Source organism: Mya arenaria, chromosome 12 (genome assembly GCF_026914265.1).
Source record: "Mya arenaria isolate MELC-2E11 chromosome 12, ASM2691426v1".
Taxonomy (NCBI): Eukaryota; Metazoa; Mollusca; class Bivalvia; order Myida; family Myidae; genus Mya; species Mya arenaria.
In genome coordinates this window covers 63294320-63311352 of record NC_069133.1, presented here as the reverse complement: position 1 = coordinate 63311352, position 17033 = coordinate 63294320, and the positions used below count along the sequence as shown (strand labels likewise).

At 34.7% G+C, this 17033-nt stretch overlaps 2 protein-coding genes across 9 annotated transcripts in view; both read left to right on the top strand.

The window, feature by feature from the left end:
* The window catches only part of LOC128212110 (C-terminal-binding protein-like), a 50433-nt gene extending 46450 nt beyond the window's left edge, over positions 1-3983 (top strand). For all 5 annotated transcript variants that reach the window (XM_052917387.1, XM_052917383.1, XM_052917385.1 and 2 more), the window contains exon 10: positions 49-3983. In XM_052917387.1, coding sequence (XP_052773347.1) covers positions 49-275 — 227 coding nt within the window. In that variant the 3' untranslated portion in view covers positions 276-3983. The remainder of the gene's footprint in view (positions 1-48) is intronic.
* Positions 3984-5078: 1095 nt separating this feature from the next.
* LOC128212386 (uncharacterized) lies at positions 5079-16997 on the top strand. Of its 4 annotated transcripts, XM_052917824.1 has the most exons (5): positions 5079-5355; positions 8673-8804; positions 12399-12479; positions 12871-12915; positions 16353-16997. In XM_052917824.1, exons 1-5 carry the CDS (start codon positions 5305-5307, stop codon positions 16848-16850), a joined length of 807 nt encoding a protein of 268 aa, XP_052773784.1. In that variant the 5' UTR covers positions 5079-5304; the 3' UTR covers positions 16851-16997. The 4 variants fall into 4 exon arrangements, with proteins under 4 accessions (XP_052773784.1, XP_052773785.1, XP_052773787.1 ...); XM_052917825.1 differs by lacking the exon at positions 12871-12915; XM_052917827.1 differs by lacking the exons at positions 5079-5355; positions 8673-8804 and adding an exon at positions 10871-11609.
* Positions 16998-17033: the final 36 nt, after the last annotated feature.

The window sequence follows — 17033 nt, the reverse complement described above, 5'->3', positions numbered from 1 at the left end:
TACTTTCCTCAAAGTATTAATATCAAGAGTTTTTCATGTATTTTCCAGCCCCTGGTGGTATGCGCTATGCGTTTCCCGGCTACCCAGAAAGTATGAACGGTGGCGGGTATCCGTTCCCGAACCCTGCAGCCACGGTTGGAGCAATGGGTGGTGTGCACTCTACGACCCCACACGATCACCCCCCTCCCGTCTCACACGGGGCACACCCGCCCACACCACACTCCACTGAAACCGGCAACCACATGTCGAAACCGGAAAGTTCCGAAGTTCATTAATCGTACGAGGGTCATTAAATCACATTAATTCATACTCCGCCTATTCGTGTCTCACTTGACTCACGATTTATCAACTATCAAATCACATGTGTCGTCATCTTCATACAGACAAAAATGGGCCTGTAATGGTCATTGTGACATTAATGACTATGACATTACACACGGCCATTGAGAAATGGAGAATATGGAGGATTCTTGCTGATTATTTCTGTATTATGGAATACAACTTGCTCTTAACTTGGAGTAGGACATAGAAAGACTGAAGTTTACTTCTGAAATATACATCTTAGTTTGCTGTTAGGTAAATTGATGATTTCTGATCTGTATAAAGTGAGTTTTGTACTATTTTGTGTTTGCATTGAATTTTGTTTCTTTAGATTTGTTTACGAAGTAGCACTATATTTTTCTTAATCTTGAAGCTGAAAGTCAATGCAATGTAGTTATGTCTGTTAAAATGTCACTGTACAAAAAGAAAATTGTGGACAGTTACGTGTGTTTTGGGAGGAAATGCGCGTTGTGTAACTGTTTCCAATATGAAACCTGTATAAAGTGAGTGACGAGACTGTTCTGTACTTACATATGCATTTTTTTGTGCCTGTACGTAAGTGAATCTGGTTTTCCCCATGTAACAGGAAAATGACAGCTTAAATCAGATTTTAACCACCTTTTTGGTTTTTTACTTCGCACCTTCTCTTTCATTTAACAATTATTTTTTTCATAAAGATCTCAGTTTTGTATTTTGCTGTCAAAATTTACCGGTCATAAAATTTCTCCATCAAACAAATCCATTACCTCCCTTGGATGTTTGAGTTTGCCGTAGAGTTTAAATGCAAGGGACCAGGTGACTTCTTTAAAGCAGTCGATCAAAGAATCTATCAATGAACGGAAAATGAGTTTGGGAAATTTCATAGAGATTTTAGTGTATTTAGTGGTCCACACGCTGAATTGTAACAGATCTCATTTTGTTGACTAAAGTTTTTATTGTCGAGAAATTACAGTAGACAACTCTTGTTCTGTAGAAGTGTAAGGTAATAAATGTAAAATTAATGTCTTCATTGCTTTCTAAAATCTGATTTGAGTAGAAACTGAAGATATTTGTCTTCTATGAGTGTATAATATGCATACTTATATTTTTGGTATAATATTCAAGGTCTGAATGTTGAAAAACAACAGTGGAGTCTTGAAATGTTTATATGTCGCAATGGTTGACTCGGTATTTTGGAGTTCAAATTAACACAGGTTTAACTCTGTCTTAATAAAGTGGTAGTTATGACAGTCTAGGAACGAGCCCACGACTTAGCAATTGATGCACACTTTCACTTCAAAATCAAAACACGTGTCTATTGATCTTGTATATACTTCCATTTTTATTCATGTTGATCATGTTCTTTTTGTCATCGTCATAGTAACATTTTTTTGTCAGACTTTTTCTACTTTGTGCAGATATGGAACCTATAAGACTGCAATTGTGTGATGGTAGTGTAACTAGCCAACTGTTGACTGCAAGGCTGCAGTCACTTCCTGTGGACTTTTGGCCTGTCCTATAAATGATAGTATAGCGTATAAACTTTCATTCATTTTTCTGCTTATTAAATGTTAATTAAATTACAAGGTGGATCATGTATTGTATCTTCAAATAAAATATTTTTATTACATTAAACTTTAAGGACAAATATTGAGAACATCATTATTTGGGTCTTGAATATATACAAAGTTTAAGTTGAAGTTATATTGTAAGAGTTTTGTGTCATTTCTAAATGGCCCTAATTTATTAATAGTTGATTGAAAGAGCATATGTTATAATAGCATTTATTGTGCGGGTCGTTCCTCACTGCGCATTATTCACTTTTGTTAAATGATGATCTTAGTAGGTGTTAAAACATGAATAGTGCTGTGAAAATGTTGCCATTATAATGTATGTTGTATGATGCCATTTGTGTTTGTACCATGGAGTAGCAGATATCTTTTGTGTTAAATTGTTACAAATGTGAAGATGATTTTCATTGTAATGAGGCCACTGGTTTGAGGTACTGTGTCACAATGTCATGACTTCAAATATAAGCTGAAATTACTGGATACGAGTAGGATTATTGTTGCTAGAAATGTAAATCCTGCTTTGAATTATTAATAGGGACTACCTTTTTATGAAAGAAATGAAGGTAAACTGGATTCCATTCAGATTCAGTACTAACAAACCAAACTATATTAAAACGATAATCAGCCAGTAACTGTAGACTTACCTGGCATTGTGACCAAGCCCTCACAGTAAACTTACCAATATGTGAAACAAATATGTCAGTTTCATAATTCATTATACATGTAAATGAGGAGCAATTCTATAATTGGTCTAAAGATGTCCTCACCATGTTGATGGGGTGCCTGATATACTGTAGTAAGTCCTACATTATATTCAGTTAGGTACTGTAGTCTTACAGGCATTCGTTGATGTGAAGAATAACAATTATTCAATGTTTGGAAGTGTTGTATACATGCATTGTTGAATGATGTGGTGCTATCTATGTTTTATTTTGTACTTCACCCTTTCAGAGCTAAAAGAACTTTTCAGCATATAAACTTGAGAAGCTGTTATGGTCTTATAGCTCTGGAGGGGGGAGTTTGTCACTTTAGGCAGCAGAACTGAAGTTACTACCCATTTTGGTTGATGCTATGGTCAGTAACTTGTATTTCATAAAGAAAATCACATGTTTGAAACATAACTTTGAAGACTCTGTGTATAATGCCAACATGTTTTAAGATAAGGCTTTGTAATCTGTGCCGATATGATAACAATATGGAATGTTTGGACTGTTTTCATATTTGTACATTTCTTGTCTGAGCCATTTCTTTCATATGATTGTAGCTTTAAAACTAGTACTGAGGAAGATTTTCCTGATGTCTGTTTATTAACCAAAAACATGAATAATAGTAAGAATTTGTGGCCTTGAGTTTCAGATATGTCATTATGCACTAAACTGACTGTAAATTGATGCCAAGATGGGTGTGGGCTCCAGTCACTTTAAGCGCCACTGTAAGCCGTTAAAACACTTTCATTATCACTTATTGGAGAACTATGGGAAGGTTGGATCTAATATTGTAGACTTCAACTGGGGTGACGAAGTGCATTTTCTTATCAGCATGAAACAAGTCTTTTCTCATGAAAAATAAGCACGAAAGAAGATAAAACAACTGTAAACTACTAACAGGAGAACTAGTGAAATTGACATCTGCAAAATGTGTTGTACAAGGAGAAATGTTTTATGACTTATTTAGAACTTTTATGCACATGTCCATTTGGTGAATTTATTATTTGAATATTAGGTTAGTTGCAGAAGTTAAGATGTTAGTTAAGATATATGAAAGTGTGCGGTTTTGATAAGCTTGAGTCTGTGTGTTTGTTTTGTTTCTATGGTAACCATGTTCTATGTGCACAAATTTCTTCCTTTCTGTCGACTAATAGCATTATATTGTTTTTCTGAACTTGTGTATCAAAAAAACATTTAACACTAATTTCACTGAACTTATAATTACTGTGATTTAAATTTTGCTTACGTTTTGAGCCAAAAATATTTTCTAAACATTTTCTGAAGTCGACAGTTAGGTTGTTTGAACTGCCCATCTTTAGTACGAGACCAATATATTAGTTGTCATCATATCACGTGTCAAATCTCAACTGCATTGGAGTTATTCAATAAACATTTGTACAAAGTACACCATGGGTCGTTATTTGGCTTCCAGTTCCCATCCGAGGTTGTGTCACTATGCGGTTGTTAAGATGAGCGCCTCTCACCCGTGTGTCTCTTCATAGGACACCATCACCATCAGCAGTGTTCATATCGGCCGATATATAATAAAATGTGTGTAGATACAATATAAGGTACTGATGTCAGTATCTATACCACGTGATAAATACGTCATAAGTGCTACGTCGAAAGGCAACATTCTGCATCGAATGATTACTTAAAACAAAGAGAACTTCTCTTCTGATCACCATTTTAAATGAAACAAATGAGAGTCTATGCCGCTTAAAGCGCATCGCCTTAGTTTTATAACCGGAGTTTGATTAGTGATTTGATTCCTCAAACACTTCGACAAACCGGTTTCTAAAATAATGTTCTGGCTGCTCCATCAGGCGGCCGTATTGTGAAAAGGTTTCGAAGTGTTTTAAGAAACAACAATCTCAATCAATCTCTAGTAAAAGACCGAAGACGGGGCTCTGTAAACGTCATAGGCTGCACTAAGTTCCATTTGAAATGGTGAATAAATAGTAGTCTTTCGAAGCAGACGTAGCATTTATGACGTGATTTATCACGTGGTATACACACACTGGATGTTACAACTTGGTTGTGTGCAGATTATGTGTGATGAATTCTAAAACGAATATCCTTGGCATTGGAATGTGCTACATGATCACGGAATACATCTCTCGTACATATATGTTCAAAATAAGTCCTGTATTGCGCATATGCGTCGCAACCACGGCAGGGAACGTAGTACATTTTCTTGTATGAAGTATTTTGCCAGTATTATTTCGATGAAAGAGGCACAACTCTGCCGAGCATATTTTTTCTGATGCGCATTTATCCATTTGTTTCGGCAATTCAATTGCAAATAGAAATTCAAAACCAAATACGTGCATTCGGGTAAGAGCTTAAATTTGGAACACTTATAGACGTCATAACGTGACGTTAACGTAACAATTGACGTCAAAATGCGACGTCGTCGTCAAGGCACTATTTTGTGCGCTTTTACCGTCTCAAAGAGCGTGATTTGGTTAAGATTAACCCGCGGTTTCCAACGAAAAGTTCATTGAAAGTATACGGATCAGTTCATATTGAAAAATAATTATGTTCAATTTAAATGGGTGAAAAGAAAACATGACAATGTTAAACATAATCTGATTATGATACAGATTATAAAAGTCCTATTATAAAAGTGCTTTTATAAATAAGTTTTTACTGCAGAAATTTTCTTGGAGAGGAAAGGTTGCTGTTTTAAAGAATATATTAGAAGTCACATTTTCTGCTTGAATATGGGGAGGGGCAGAAAGAATATGCCCTCTTCAACTCAAGTGGGAGTATGGGTAAGTTCATTTACACTAATAGTGATACTAACGGGCTGATGCGATTTGTTGTAGATTTATAATAATTTCATCATACGGTACAATATTAGCAACCGTCTTGCGATTTCACGAACATTTAAATAAGTTTCGACCTTTTGGTCATAATTATATTATTTTTTGCTGTTATTTTACTGACGTTCAATAGATAACAGTGCCATATAATGTGATGCCAATATTTGTATACAGAATCCAACTGACTTGGACATAATTCGAGATTGTAATGACAAAAGGAATACCTGTATTCAATGTTACAGACTTATAAATGCATAATATAGTCTTCATTTCAAATGAAATCCGAATTCAAATGGCGTAAATCTTGTGATTAATATAATCCATATAATTTATAGAAACCGCCGAGAATATCCTTATTGCGTGTCCGGTATTACGATTGTATTGACTGTTAAGTTATTATTGTTTTATGATTTATCAATAGGTGGCTTATTATATTTATGACCTGTATGGTATTCTTACAACACATACAGGAATTCTCATAATTGCCATGCAGATTAATGTCAACAACGAGAATTATTCATTGTCTTTCTTAATTCCTTAAGGGCCATCGCTTGTGATAGTACGATGATGAAAACGCGAAATCACGAAACTACGATATCGAAAACGCGATAGTACGATGATGATGACATGACAGTACGATAACTAAAACGCAATAATACGGCAGTACGATGATGATAATGCGATATGGTGTCGTGTTTTCACCATCATACTCTCACGGTCGCGATTTCAGTATATAAAGACGCCAAATTAAGGTGGAGTATATGCTCTGTAGACTGTAATCTTAAACAAACCAATTCTGATATAGCGAACCATGTTTGCAGAAGAAATGTTTAACAATGGAGTTTTAATATACTTGCTTATACAAATTGTTTAATCGGCTGTTTGTCAATTCTTTAGTTTACTTACTCACTTGCTATTGATCATGCTCTTGAGAAACACTAAATTCTTCACTGATATGTTTGTCTATCTCTTCAGCGAGCAAAGTAATTTCTCTTAAGTCAACTACAGCCTTTTATATCGCAAAATAATAACTTACAAGTCTGTATGTATATCTAGTATGTTTACATGTACACAGATGTACATGTGTCCTGTCCCAGTGGGGCAGTCGGTCTCTAATTTCAAAGCCTCTCTGTATGTATAATAATTATGTTCACTGCAGTGCTCATTTTGTCATGCTTAACTGAATAATACTTGAAACTTGACAGCCGCTCTCTAATTGGCGAATGTCTTAATCGTTTGGGAATATCCGAAACTAACTACAACGGAACTTTATATAGAAGGATTCGCACTAGAAATAACTAAAAGATTCGCACTTGATATAACTAAAAGATTCGCACTTGATATAACTAAAAGATTCGCACTTGATATAACTAAAAGATTCGCACTTGTTATAATTAAAAGATTCGCACTTGATATAACTAAAAGATTCGCACTTGATATAACTAAAAGATTCGCACACACTTTGTATAAAAGGATTCGCACTTGATATACTAGTAACTAGAAGATTCGCAATTCGTATAACTAAAAGATTCACACACACTTTATATATAAGCATTCGCACTTGATATAACTAAAAGATTCGCATTTCGTATAACTAAAAGATTCGGACTTGATATAACTTAAACAATATATAACGGAACCGAAAAAGGAAAGCGTAGAATTTGCATGTATGGCAACAAGAAATCACCCTCGCCGCTAACGGCAATAACAACATGTTCAACACTGATCTGCTTATCTTAGAAACCCACCAACAGTTCTAGCCGGTGTCGTCGTAAGACTGACAGACAAAATAATTGAAGTATTTATTGTCGTAAGCCGCAGTTTATTGACACAAAATAACATATTCACAATGATATTAATATGATATGAAACAAATGTTGAAAAAAATAAACGAAGATATTAACGTTTCATTAGATATTTTACGCACATATGTTACTTGTATGCCCATAAGGTATTTGTACACACATATGATACTTGTACGCACATAAGGCCATTTGAGGAAGATATGTTACTAGTATGCACATAAGGTATGTGTGCGCACATATGATCACACAAAATAGTTATACGCAGTCAAGATTTTTGTATGTACAAAAGATATTTGTACGCACATCATGGCAATTGTATGCACATAAGGTATTTTTAGCTCACAGTTTACGAATATCAATAGTAATTTACAGTTGTATTGCGTGTTTATATAATTAGCAATTTATACTTAAATAAAGTCTCAAATTCTGTGACAGCAATAAATGTACACATAGATGAAACATAAAAATGTCAAAGGATCATTTCGATAATAAGAATATAAAAGACTGCATCAGTTTACAAATATTGAACACATACAGCAGATTTATGTCACTGTTTTCTACTTTTGGTATCAGCTATTTCAATATCAATGTGTCTATACAATTAGTCATTCCCGGACTCATTAATATTGAACACTCTTTTGTATAAGAAGTCAAAAACTATACATTACACATAATCCTTAAACGTTTTTTATAACAATATTATCAACACCAAACGTTATTAATTATAGGATATCTATTAAGTTTAATGTGTAACTCACTAATTCACAGGTATTCGTTTTCACGCCAACTACATTTTACTTAACATCAGGTGAAAACGCTCACTTTCATTCGATTTTGAAAACACCCATATTTCAGATCCATGATTTAACGTGGCACTCACAAAACACAACAACAACAACAAAACGATTGATATAGAACACTGGGTTTAAAATCCTGTTATAATGCTTAGTATTACTTTTAATAACAACATTTGAGGCCTCGAGTCCCATTCCGGCTATGGTTTCTTGCTTTAAAACAAAACAGCCGTTCCGAGGAAATACAATCATAAACTAGTTCAAGACTCTTATAATCATTTAACCATTTCTCATGGTTATGTATATTGCCCCTTTTCTGAGAAACCATTACATTCGTTTTTTCTCGTATATATATGTAAATTTAAGAATAAATCCTTACTAACACTGTACTCATGTAACAAAGTTTACCGTGGTAGCTAATGCAACCATATCAGCATATACAAACGAAATTATCAATGATAATTCCGCTTAACGGATCATCTTCTAAACATAACTCAAGGTCATCGACGAAAAAGCAAACAAAATCGGTCCTTTAAAGGCAAACAGAACTGCCAAATTTCGTGTGAATATCTTGAAAAGAAAGAAGTTATAAGGGCGAAGTATTTAATAAACTAAAGATGTGCATATAAAAAAATGCAAATTATTGTTTCCTTTTCTCATTGTTTAGTTTTCCCACCGCGGTGCCCAGTCAGCTGGAGCGGGCTCGCGCGAGAGTAGCACGAGCACGGGTTCCATGTTGGCCGACCCCTTCCGGTCTCCCAGCGAGCCGCCACCACAGCCCTTCATTCGGAAAGCTGAGGTAGGTGTATTCTTACTTATCGTAAAATGGATGTGAATACATATATAAATATATAAGCCTGTCAACTGATACTAACCTTCCCGTGCATGGAAACGAGAATGTGTGTCCCTAGAACGTCCCCCACACGACATCTAAGGATAAAAGCGAGCACCTGTCAATGCGCAGACTCGTGTACATTATGACTAATTTCAGTATTTTATATAAAAAGTCTTAATGATATCAATTCGGTCGCTGGCAAGTTAAGAATGATATATTCAAAAAGTAAATGAGCCGGTTATCGTACAAAAATAGAAGGAAAGGTCATAATAATTTATGCAGAAATGTCGTTCAGCTATTTTTTTCAATAAACTGCGTTTTGATATTTAAATAGGTATGTATTACCAAAACAGAATAAAACTGCATTTGATCAACGAATATGTTGTCTGCATATTTAAGACAAGAAACCGAACAGAACCTGCAGTCAACTTTTTCGGCAATCGTAATATCATTCGGAACTCCTCGGCCATTTTATCAAAAACAACCTCGGATGTATTTGGACGGTTTACACACTCAAAAAGTGGTACGTTTAAGTCCGCTGCAAGTAGATCGCGTAGTAATTTTATTTAGCAGTTAAACTTTGTGACTTAACTCTTGGGATTCTTCATTATGTTTGCTATAATACAATTCAATGACAATAAATTTAAACTTAGATCAATAAATACAACTCTTAAACACTACATTTAACTAATGATATAATTCAAAATTTTACGAACTACTTCAGCAGATGTACCTGTATACATCCGAGGTTGTTTTCGATAAAATGGCCGAGGAGCTCCGAATGTCGTAATATTACGATTTAACTCGGCCATCTCCGGCAATCTTCGGGATAGACATTTCCGTTGGATAATGGCCGAGGTGTTCCGATTGCTATTGAGAATCCGCATTTTTTTCAACGAGGAACTACTTCATGCATCCGTCGTCCATTGAAATTTTGAAAACTTCAATGTCTTTGTTCATGATTTTAAAAAAGAGAAACAGTCACAGATTTGGTCTGTTCCAGGGGTGCGCGAAAAAACAACTCAAAAAGTGAAAAGCTTGATTCATTAATACTTTTTAATTTAAGATTATGTAAAATCTTAACTTTTGGTTGTAATAATGCTGTAACATTAATAGTAAATGCTGTATTTCTATAGAATAAAATTGCGGACAACATATTTGATCCTCCGTCGCGACAGGCATTTATGAACACATAATACCAATAATGTTATAAACGATCGTTCAGAAAAAAACAACAACAAAAAAAAACACGTCATAAACTGATAATTGTAAGTGACATCATGCATGGATTTTGAATATTTAACAATTTTGCTGTATCATTTTCACGGCGTCTGTTTTCATGGTACAGTCGCGATTCTTTTCCCTCTGTGAGTGATCGTACAGAATTGGATATCTGACCAATTACGTATTTTACGCTAACGCCAGGGATTCAAAGATGAGTTTTCGTATTGGCGTCACGACCGCATATGACCTACCATTTACAGAAGCGAAACGGGGCGCAATCGCGCACAAGAACACATGAACTATAGCGACAATGGGTATTAGGTTTTACATGGTTGGCTAGTTAAAACGACTGACAATGAAATAAAAAAAATCGCATTCGAATTAAAAATTTAATCATTTTGTAGTCAGTAATTTTAATCCTCCGCGTTGAAGGCGAAACTCGCGAACTCCTTCAGGAGTATACCACTGCATGTCAAATAATTGCTCGAGTAATCGGACAGTAGGCTAGCTAACCCAAAATGCTCCATGTGTTCGGACCTTGGTCGAGGAATGGCAAACGACCAGGCTTCACCTCGAGTTTTTACAAGTTTTGAAGATTATTATCTGGTTGTATTATTAAAAATTGTAACCGCACATATTGAATAGGAATTATCAATACGAATTGAACCTCGACAAATTAAATAAGAATATCTGCCAAGTTCATGCGTTATCTTCAATACAGTTTACGGATCTTGTATGTTTTATCGGGTATGATCCTCAAGTAAGCAATGAGATTAGTATGTTAAAGTGGTCGGATGAGCCTTAAACGATAACAAAACATCGCCACCGTGCGACAATAGAATGTTATAAGACACCGATCCACGTCCTATCTGCCTTCACGGTAGGGTCGTATCCAGAGAATTTTGAAGAGTGTCTAGGACGAAAGCCCAGACAGCCAACGTTGGGAAATACTTGTCTCGTTTCAAACAGGGATATTATGAATAATTCGCTTATCAGAAGGTGTTTGGAATAAACTGTCGATTTTCATGTCAACTTTCATGATAAGCACAATAAAATTTATGATTGCAAAGTTAAAAAAAATGTTGTACACTGATAGCTTGGGCAACTAACATTATTTAGCGGATTAAGATTTATTTCAGTGTTATTTTAACATTGAATTTTCATGTGTGAAACTTTCTATAGTGATCTACCATATAATAAATTAGTCTCTTTGTGTGAAAATATCAACCGTGGAAATATTGGCACAAGCATAAGCGAATTAATCAGAAAATGAAACTTTTCGCATCAACTGACGGTTAGAATGAGCTCCAAGCATAAGCCACATTGATCGTAAACGGGACACTCGACTGTACATTTTTCAATTTCATATGAGTATTTGCCGCTGAGAACATTGTTTAAGGAAATATAACCTGGCTTTAAAGTGTTAAAAGAATTGTGTATCTTCATGTTGTAAAGAAGAAATAATTTTAGTGTAAAAATAAAACGGATTAATCCAGTAAAATGGCGCATTTCTGGAATACTCGACCGATATCGGGAAAACACCCGGTATACTTCAGACAAGTTTGTTTCATTTTCATTATCATTCATGTCCGTGTGCTCTGAGTGGCTGTGGTTGTCCGTGTGTGTGACTGTCATAATAGTGAACAGGTGGTTTGGTCAAGGGATTTTTTTTATTCTAGAGAAATAGCTATCACCATCATCATCATCACCACCATCACCATCATCATCACCACCACCATCACCACCATCATCATCATCATCATCACCACCATTATCACCACCACCACCACCACCTCATCATCATCATCATCATCATCATCATCATCATCATCATCATCATCAACACCATCATCATCATCATCACCATCAACAGTTACCCAAGGTTTTTGGCGGGAAAATGAGAAAAAACACAGGAGCATGGAGTTACCTTTATTTAAGGATGCGCATGTAATTTAGTATATATATATTAAGAGTAATTATTTGATACAACGGTGAGCTTATGTCTTCCGTCATGGTCCTGTGGGTTTTACTTGTTTCATCACACGTCTTTGATCGCTGTTCTATAACATTAAATTGCTTTCGATATTTTAATATGTTGCGTAATAAGACATGATCATTCTTAACGTGTCACACAGTATACATACTACATGTGCATAATGATTTGACTGTCACAGCATTATTGTATATTGTTTCACTACCTGCAGCGACATGCAATATTTGCAATACTCTTCTCTCGTTCAAGGAAGTACAAACTGATCACAACGTTAGAGTGGTTTCTTCACACCTATTAAAGCTATTACATTACCATAAATGCAATTATTTCTTTACTTTCAGCGGAACTACCGGGGCTCAAACCGCTTTAGCGAGCATGACAATCGTAACTCATTCCAAAGCCACGGAGTTTACTTCGGAGATGTAAGTAAATTATGTTTTACCTACGGCAATTTCATCCTTTACGTTTGCAGTCAGACCTGACTCACGTCTATTAAGAAAGGCATATGAATACGGGTGAGAACTTGACAGAGGAACAACACGCTGTAAATGTTAGTTTTGCCTGTACTCCAGCGGTAGCAGATTTGTCACATGCCGAGAAAGTAGGTCCATGCTTGCAAACAAATACATTTTTTCAGGATGGCCTACTGTTATGGAGACAATTGACCAAGAATACTTAACTTGTTGTTGTTTTAAGACTCGGAATGGCCGATTTATTTTTGAGGATACAACTCTTCCAATTCTTTATCTAAGAATCAATGTTTAAAAAGTTCCGATATGAACCACAATTTTGAAACGATTTTAACATATTCAGGAATATTCACGTTATTCTATACGACCTGAATGGATGCATTCCGCGGTAAGAAATCGTTCACGTGGCAAATTGTCACGTAGTCACCCTGCACTTGGCGCGTCATGTGGCACGTGGGTAGGGGTTATATAGTTGCAGCGTTTCCCTTTTATAGCACAGAACAGAATTAAAATGTGCCAGTTTTTCTAATGACAAGAGTAGTTGGACTCAATGCATTTTATGCTCTAGAACGAAGGAATTGGAAAACCTACGGCCTGTCCTTATATGTCAACTGTCTAATGGACATCCTGCTATAGTCTCCTCAAGATTTATTATGAAATATTCTCGTTAATAGTCTTGGCCCAACATACAGTCCAAGCTAACATGGCGACACTACGACCAAGGGAAGCAACTGATCCAATAACATTATATCAACTTAAACTATGACAGAATAAAAGAAATGTGTTATAAGCATGGCAAAAAAAACTAAATTTACAGCAAACAAAAAAACAAAACAAAAAAAATGAGCAAATTAAAATGTCATAGAATGGAATTACTAAATCTAGTCAGTTCTAATGATAATTATCACATGCAGCATCCAAAGTATTTCATAGCATTGGATGTAGTTTCCCCAGCAATGCTGGCAAGTCATTTGAAATGAAAATTAGCCTTCATGGGAGATAAAATAGTAAAATGATTTTTTTTATTTTTTATTTTTTTAATCTTAATCAAAGACCGTGGTATTTTATAATTGTACATTGTATTTACCTTTTTTAAATTTTGCATTGCTTTAAGACAATTAAATAAGTGGTCAAAATCATACTTGGTCCAATGGGATGGCAGGATTTTTCAAATCTGCCTGACATCTATTATGGTAAATTAGCAGTCAGCCATTATCTATATGAATCAGGTGAATGGGTAAATTTGAACAGAGGCTGGGCGAGTATACAAAATATAGTCTCGGCCACTAAATTAGTTAAATGTTACAAGTATGTTTATGCCACTGTGTTGCATAATCCATTTATTTTGGTAAATTATAACATACTAATAACCTTTACCTGCTAGTATTTTATTAAACAAAATTTATACACTTTACAAATTATAGATCAATTAAAGAATTATCAGTATTTGCAGCACTTATGGCCTGTGTCAAGAGTTCAGATAACACTGGTAACAGGTTGTTTTTATGAATTCCTGATAAGAAAATGTTCAAATCAAAAAGTGCAATTGACGAGGACTGTTATCAGTAATTATGCATTGATTTTCATTCTAGGGCCCTTTGCTTTTCATAAGTAGTTTTTTACATGATAAACTGAAATCCATATCTTGTACTTGGCTTAAAATAGATTGCAGAAATATTTAAAGGGTGGTTATAAACACAATTTTGAGTATTGGGAGTTAATAATTGCAAGTAAATCTTTAAGCAAAACATTTAAGAGGCCAGATTCTAATTGGCATGTGTCCTCTTTCAGGTAGCAAATATAGGTTTCTTATCTTTCAAAGTATTCTACAATACAATCATCTTTGACTGACTACTGTTTTGAAACTATATCACCCCACTATCACAAAAAGTTATATTAAATTATATTTTGTACTATACAAATCTGCATTATTTTTGTATCTACTTGAACACTTGTAATTACCAAACCAGATCATATCAAAGTTTATAATTTCAACAGACAGACTTGAATATGTATTTACTTCTGTATAAAGCAGTAATTTGATATTCAATACTGTATTGAAGAATTTAAAACATACTTTATAAGTATGCTATTGAATGCCAGCAGGCTAGTATTTGTAATTTATTTGAAGATAAATACATTTACCATTGACTTAATGCCAAATAATCTCTTGGACAAATACAAGAAAAGCTACCTTAAGAGGCTATACAGAGTGATGTATCGAATACTTTACACTCTCCATTTCAATTTTATCGGTGAATAAGCAAATATTACATTGGCGTTTAAATGCCTTTTAAGTTTTAAATTTGAATTATTCATTAAAGCTACGGTGTACAGCAAGAAGTTTCTAAGTGCAGCTGTCATTATTTGTAGACTAATGGCATGTTTCTGCCTTAGGCCACTGAACATTAATTTAACCATTCATCAAAATTGTAAAAGATACAAAGACCTTCATTTCAAGGGCAAAAAGTGTTTACAATAATTCAATGTTCTACTGTAATACAGAACACATTTAATTGCAATTCAGTCGAAACTCACTATGTCAAACTCTATTATCTCTATGTTCTGATAATGTTGAACTTTTTCCATCTTATTCAGTTTAACTATACACATTATATATTTCGGTTATATAGAATGTTCATAATGTCTCAAAGTATTTTTAGAGGTTCCTACGACTTCCGACATAGCGAGTTTTGACTGGATATAAAATTTCAGCTTAAGCATAATATCATTCTATTGTTTCAAAAGTTGTTTCTCAAATAACTTTATGCCATGCGGATGATGCCACATCCATGCTATCATTCTATAAAGCATACAAAATATTATTTTACTGAAAACCTTTTAGACATCTAACCTATAACCTAGTAATTAAAGATTTAACAATGTGTAAATGGTAGACAAATCCATTACTATAATTGAAAAATGAAAGATTAAATATGCCCAATGCAATCCATTGAAATCAGGTACAAAGGATACCAAAATTACATCACATATATAAAACCCTTGTATGATTGATGGCCGTTGAATAGAAATATTGAAAATTTATTGTCATAATTTTTCAAGCTCATTATTTCATGTTGAATGACATTGTTCAGTATTGATTGGTTTGAATGTCGCCGGCTTATCTTCGTACATTGCCGCTGCTCAAATATTCCACAGTAGTATGTAGACAAATTGACAGCCGCCTTTATGAGTTGACAAAAAGAACTTCCAGGTTTTTGTGTGTTTAATTCTCTTATTTTTGTCAGTAATTAATCTTTAAAAACATCCATTGACAACACAAACAAGCATGACTTGAAGCAAGTGCACATGTGACAGTTTACACAATTAATAATGGCACAATCTTTTTTAAGAAATACATGTATTATTCCACAATTGTGGAAAAGTCTGCCACTTTGTCAGTTACTGCATCATGTGGGCATCTTTAGTTGCTACGCCTTTAAAATAGTACATAGTTCCCATGTTGTTTTTCTACACTTTTTTTGATATTTGTGTGCAATTATTAGTTTCTCTCTCCCTGGTGTTATGGTCGTATTTTTCATGTTTATGAATGCAACATCTTTAAAGTCTGCATCAAATTTTTCAGCGTTTCAGAACTTCTATATTTTGCAACTTTTGATGCTTTGACAAACATTTGGTCTATAATCAGGCATGGAATAAATTTTACAACTATAATCATATATTAAGTTACAACTTTAATGAAACAAAACCTAGAACTAGAAAATGCATGAACATTCAACATGGTATTTTGAAACTTACAGATTACCAAACAATTTCTTTATAAATTATTTCTGTAAATGATAACACAATGCTTTGTTTTTTAAGGGCCAAAACACACGCCAGTTGGGTCGCAACCTGATCGAGCCTCATTTACGACATCATAACACAGGCACGGACTTTCTGAAACACTACGGACGAGAAGTCACTGACCATGAATATCACAGCACATACCAGAAGTCTTTCAAAGGCATAGACATCGAGGATCCCCCTCGACATCGCAGATTCAGCAAGTCGTTACCACCTGCCGAGCCTGGTCCTGTTTCCTTGACAACGGCTACTACAGCCTGGATACCCTCAGAATCTTCCAGACATAAAACTGACACTCAAGTGTTGGCGGTTAGCCAAGAACCGTTCTTAAAGCATAATCCTTGGAAATATTCGTACCATTCAAAGCGAAATGTTTACCCACCGTACGAGCGCCGCTCTGAACCAGTTATTGACAATATGCTTAACAGATATGGGGCGAATTTCAATGCAAGTTCCAACTTTAACTCTACAGGTTTCAGTGGACTTAGTCCACTAGAAACAACCGGGTGTAGTTAGACAGATAGAAGACAAACAACTTTTCAAGAAATACAACAATCAAAACTAATGGTATTGTATTGAACATAGGAACAAAAATGTTATCACAAAAACTGTGTTGTCTGTTACGACAGTGTTAAAAATAAATTATTTTTTCTGTAAGTTTTATTTCTGTGTTTATTTTGACTGATACAAAACTTCACT